The sequence below is a fragment of the Gavialis gangeticus genome, unplaced genomic scaffold, assembly GCF_001723915.1.
Source record: "Gavialis gangeticus isolate Ggan-Ray unplaced genomic scaffold, GavGan_comp1, whole genome shotgun sequence".
In the NCBI taxonomy this organism is placed as follows: Eukaryota; Metazoa; Chordata; order Crocodylia; family Gavialidae; genus Gavialis; species Gavialis gangeticus.
This window is the reverse complement of record NW_017729032.1, coordinates 257,884,524-257,889,644: the sequence shown is the minus strand read 5'-3', so window position 1 is coordinate 257,889,644 and position 5,121 is coordinate 257,884,524. Positions and strand designations below refer to the sequence as shown.

The 5,121-nt window shown below is 36.3% G+C and overlaps 1 protein-coding gene across 1 annotated transcript in view; it reads right to left on the bottom strand.

Moving 5' to 3' along the window:
- Positions 1-5,121, bottom strand: part of MORC1 (MORC family CW-type zinc finger 1) — a gene marked incomplete at its 5' end in the record, with an annotated part of 135,790 nt that overhangs the window by 64,565 nt on the left and 66,104 nt on the right. Inside the window, 3 exons of the mRNA XM_019523915.1 lie at positions 1,234-1,372; positions 2,635-2,740; positions 4,602-4,730. Of these exons, the coding sequence (XP_019379460.1) occupies positions 1,234-1,372; positions 2,635-2,740; positions 4,602-4,730 (374 nt within the window). The remainder of the gene's footprint in view (positions 1-1,233; positions 1,373-2,634; positions 2,741-4,601; positions 4,731-5,121) is intronic.

Here is a 5,121-nt window from a genome sequence, read left to right as displayed (position 1 = left end):
ATTTAGCTACAGATAAAAAAGGACCTTAAAAAGCCCAGAGGGCCAGCATGTACAGTGAAATTACAGCAGCCAGATGGTTGTTCAGCAGGGAGACTTCCACCAGGGCTGTGACCCTGTAAATGAATTAGGCAACTAACCTAGACACAAACTACTTACATTCCAGAAGATACTAAAAATAATACCACATAATGAAAAGTAAACGTAACTACTGTAGATGAATTAACAATTCATCTTCAGATAGAGAACTAATGTAAAGAGGCAAGCAACACCTGAAATTGTTTTTAGTCCACCAACACAGAGCATTTTGACTGTTTTTAATCATTATAGGTGATTGGCTGGACAATCACCTTGCTGGGGTCGTTTGACCCCAGTACTCTTTTCTGCCATGGCAGGGGGTCGGACTTGATGATCTGCTCAGGTCCCTTTTGACTTACTAAGTATGAAACTATGCAAGCAGCACCTTTATTGCAGCAGGGATAGTTATTCAAAGAAGACTATAAAATAAATGACAGAAAGAAGGAATGAGATAGCTTAAATATAGATGTGCTACTTTTAGATTATGGGCCCACCATCTGAAACCACTTCAGCAGAAGCTGAAAAACCCACGTATAAAGGAAACTCATAAAGTATTAGGGCAAAAGTTAAACAGTGTGAGAGGAAGCCATGTGTAGCTTTTCTGGAAGACAGGACTCAGATCTCTTCGGAGGATAGGACTGAAAGCACAATGAGCAAACCAAGACTTGGCATGTTTAACAGAGTGGCATTTTTGTTCCTAAAACACCATGAAAGGTAAGAATCACCAGATGCTGTTTCTAAGGTTTTACAAACGTTTTCTTGGAGTGCACTCTTCAGTATGAGAAATAAACAAGTTGTGTTTGTGACAGCTGTTCCTAACTGCAAGAATATATTCTTTGCCTTTCTAATTAAGTAAATTCTTCAGCAAAGTTACTTTCTAACATCCACACACTGGATGAGAATCCTGAAAAAGTGATGCATCTGTTTATCAGTTTTGGTCATCTCTTTTCAATGATCAGTATATATAATTCAAAAGAAATGTTTCAGTGTTAAGATATTAAGCCAGAATTAAATCAAATTTAATTAAACACTCCCAGCCCTATGTTTGCAGAATGACTTAATCCAAGGATGCCTCAATGCAGACTTAGAGCATGAGCTAGAGCTTTCCTAAAGACAACACCTTTATAGTCTAAAGAAAAGCTATAAGTAACAGGTCACCTGAGACTGCAAGTTTTCCAGCTTCTTTTGATGTCTCTGGATTGACTCTAAAAGGAGCTTTTCTTTGTCATTTGGTAACTGCGCTGGTTTGTTTAAAGTGCCCAAAGGGATGGAAGGTAAATGTTCTGGTCTATGACACCTACAATATGGTATTAATCAATACAAGAAAAATAATCAGTGGAAAGAAATACTATTCTTTTATTTTGTACAATCTGGCAAGGAATGATCTTTGATCCTTTAAAACAGACTACTCTCCAAAGGACTGTACAAGTGGCTTTGTCTTACACAATAGATCCATTTTCTGAATGCACTCCATATCACTCCTGTTAAATACAATGACAAACATAAGTGTTACTACCTACAACTCCCCTTTACTTGAGACAGCAAATACAAATAAGAGGAAGGGAGCTGGGTTCTCTTGTTTCTTGTGCATCCCAGTCACTTACACTGATGGATGACGGGCGTTCTAAGCTCACAGGCTTCACATTGGACCTATTTTTGTCCATCGTACCATGATTCTTATTTATTTCAAGCTTGACTGGGTCGAGTCATGGTAAAGCTTGGAATTCAGGAAGTTAGAAGTTGGGAAAAGACATTTATCTATATTGCGACTGTACAGAAATCACAGTGGAGAGGCCATTTTTACAGTGTTTTCCCAACAGATTTGAATCTTAATACATGAAACAGGTCCTGTCAGAAAAGGAGTTTACTACAATTAGTTTTTGTCCATCAAAAAGGTTCAAACCCTACTAGCAAGAAATCAAGATTCACACACATACAACACTGTTCTCTGCCAGACTGATTAATAGAGCACACTACTGGCTGGGACTACTTTGCTCACTAGCTCCTATTCACTTGTATAATATACTTTCATTATAGTGGAGCTATAAGAATTAAAATCATGTAACATAACAGAGAGCTTGGGTTTAAGAACTGATGTTGTTGGACAACATGCTCAAGCTACATAAAATAGTAGTAAACAGAATGGTTGCTAAACTTAAGGCTTCCCTTTTCTCAAATACCAAGATTTTCACTATGGAAGGGGCAAGGATGATAGTTGAATTCGACAGGACTATGTCCCCAATGACAGACATTTGAAACAACAGATTGGGTACACCTAACTGCTATATGATCAATCTTCCAGGTGAACTATCTAGAAATTCAGGTCTATCATAAAGCAGTGCCAAAAAGGCCAATTAATACACTAGCCATAGCTAGCAAAGTCTGATATATTTTCATTCATCTGCCTTTGTTTTCTAACCTAACAACCACAATTGTGAAGTTTCCCCAGAAAAAGGTGCCTTTTCAAATGCTTCTACAGCACATGTGCTTTACTATTTACTCCCAGGTAATTCTTTTGGCTTTAAATAAATGTCAACCTACATCAACGTGAGGACTTACTTGTTTTCCAGAGGGTTGGGGTTATATGTGCAGATCCAGATGCCACTGTGGTCTCCATTTTCAGCATCAGTGGAAGATGCGAGAATCCTCCATTTAAGGCAGATATCTAGAAAAATAATTGGAAAGTTGGAATAAAATGGTTTACTATATGTTAGAAAGCATGTATATACATGCATGGATATATATGTACGATGCACACCCTATTTATTATAATTATGCATCTTTTACTGGCTGTTATCACCTTTATCCACTAACCTATCACAGAACCTGTCAGAACATTACCAAACTATGAAAATGTCATGTAAACAAGTGCCATTAAACAACAACAACAACCTCAGCTGAAAAAAGCTTGTTTTCTATATTTCCCCAAACTTGAATTGCCCTAAGTACCAGGATGGATAAGGTTCAGTCCTGAACAAGCAACATGATTTGACGTGTGACAGCTTATGTTCCATCAGGGATAGAAATAGGAAACCTGCATGTCACACTACTTCTATTAGAACACAAAGGACTGAGCCCAAGTTCTATGGCACAAATCTCTGACCTTTAAATACAATACAAAATATAGAGCTAAAATTGACATAATTTATGAAAATGCATTTTAGATAATTTTTAGAGGTTTCTAAAATGCTTTGATTTTAATCTCTCTCCCTCCAAGGGTAATCCTGTTAGCTGGTCTTGCATTATCAAAGGAGATACAGCTATGGACAACTACTTCACTCCTTACTATTTTAGGTAGCTCATGCATATTGTCCAACAATATCAGCAAAGCAGTATCCCAACTGGTTAACAAACTATAGTTTTGGTGGTGAGCCCTGATTCCTTCAGGGCTGTCACTACTCCCTCTGTGGCACACTGTAGATTCTTTTTGGCACTAATCCAGGATGCAGGAGCAAGTCCTGTTTTTAATATTAATGAAAAGTGTGTATATCACGTGTGCAAAAGTACCTTAATGGAGAAAGACAGACATTTTTTCTGATGTTTTTACCCAGTATGAAACCTAACTATTTCTGAAATAAAACTCAAGTTTTTCTCCTTATGCTGCCTTTATTTTTTTTGAAGTCAAAAGCCAACTTAAATGTCATATTCCTTGCTCTCATTGTTATGACTAGCTGTTTCCTTCCTACTGACAGGCAGCTTAATAGAGGAAACACTTTATTTCGGTGACACTGATGTGGAAAAATCTATTTACTGGACTTTTTCCATCAAAAGTTTAATGAAAGTTTCTTTGATTCAAAAGATCTGAAGAAACAGAAATACTTACTAGGATGCTAAAGAAATAAACTTGTTTAATTATATTTTGATCAAATAAAACAATTTCACTCAGACTAAATTATTAAGGGCACAGCCAGTCATTTTTAAGATCAAATGTTGCCATAGGATGCTGGAAGCTTACAGAATGACTCATAAGAGTAATCAGAAAGGTTTTTCTCAAAAGTTACTATTGGTAGGAAAGGAACAATAACAACAACACCAGCACCACCACAAACTGTCCAATTTGAGATATGATCCCATATCGAGGTAGAACACAACCTGCCACGTCAGGAGCATATGTAGTTAGGGAAGAATGAAAAAACTTTAAAATGAACAGATAGTTTAAAATGAACATGATAGAAAATAAAAATAATTTTAAATAATTTTCAGTGAATTCACTTAAAGTGACAGTTAACTTAGGGCTAAAATGGCTATCTTAAAGCACCAAAGAAGCCTTTACAGGAGATCAAATAAAACATATAGAAAGAAAAGTAGACAGCTATAAAAGTTACCAGTTTCTTTTAGACACAGTGGTAAAATGAAACAAAAAAGCTGGTCAAGATCTTTGGAAGGAAGAAGCGGATGAAAGCACAGCAGTATACAGTGGAGAAAACTGGAACAAAGGTGCTTAACTTTAAAGAACTTCCTGTCTATATTATCCTGTATAATCACACATCTTTTTCTCCTTTATTTGTCCAATTATATAAACTCACCACACTGAACAATGGCAGGAACTTCCATTGCACGTTTTCTCCTATACTGAACTACATCCAAGGGTTTCTCAGACCATTTGTCACTTAGATATCCAAACTCATTCCAGAAGGAAACTACTCCTTTCTGACCTTAAAATATATATAAAAAAAATGTTCAACAGAAGATCATCTGTAATTTACATATAAAGTACTGTAACTAAGAGACAAGAAGCTATTCAAACGAATTCTTAAGTGTTCATGACAATGGTAGGAATAAGATGTGGCCTGAAAAAGTAACTCTGGGGACACAATTCACATTTGGAAATTATTTCCTTGAAATAAGCTGCATCTGACCCTTTAATCCCAACATCTGATCCTTACCTACCTACTTATGCTACAAGGGCTTCACTGAGGATAAATTTCATGTTTTTACTACAGCACAAAATAAAAGTTTACAGCATAATGGAGAAAAACTGCCGTTGTTAAAATCTTTTGAACTTCATTTCTACATGCTTAAATTAACTATGAGCCAGAGACTCTA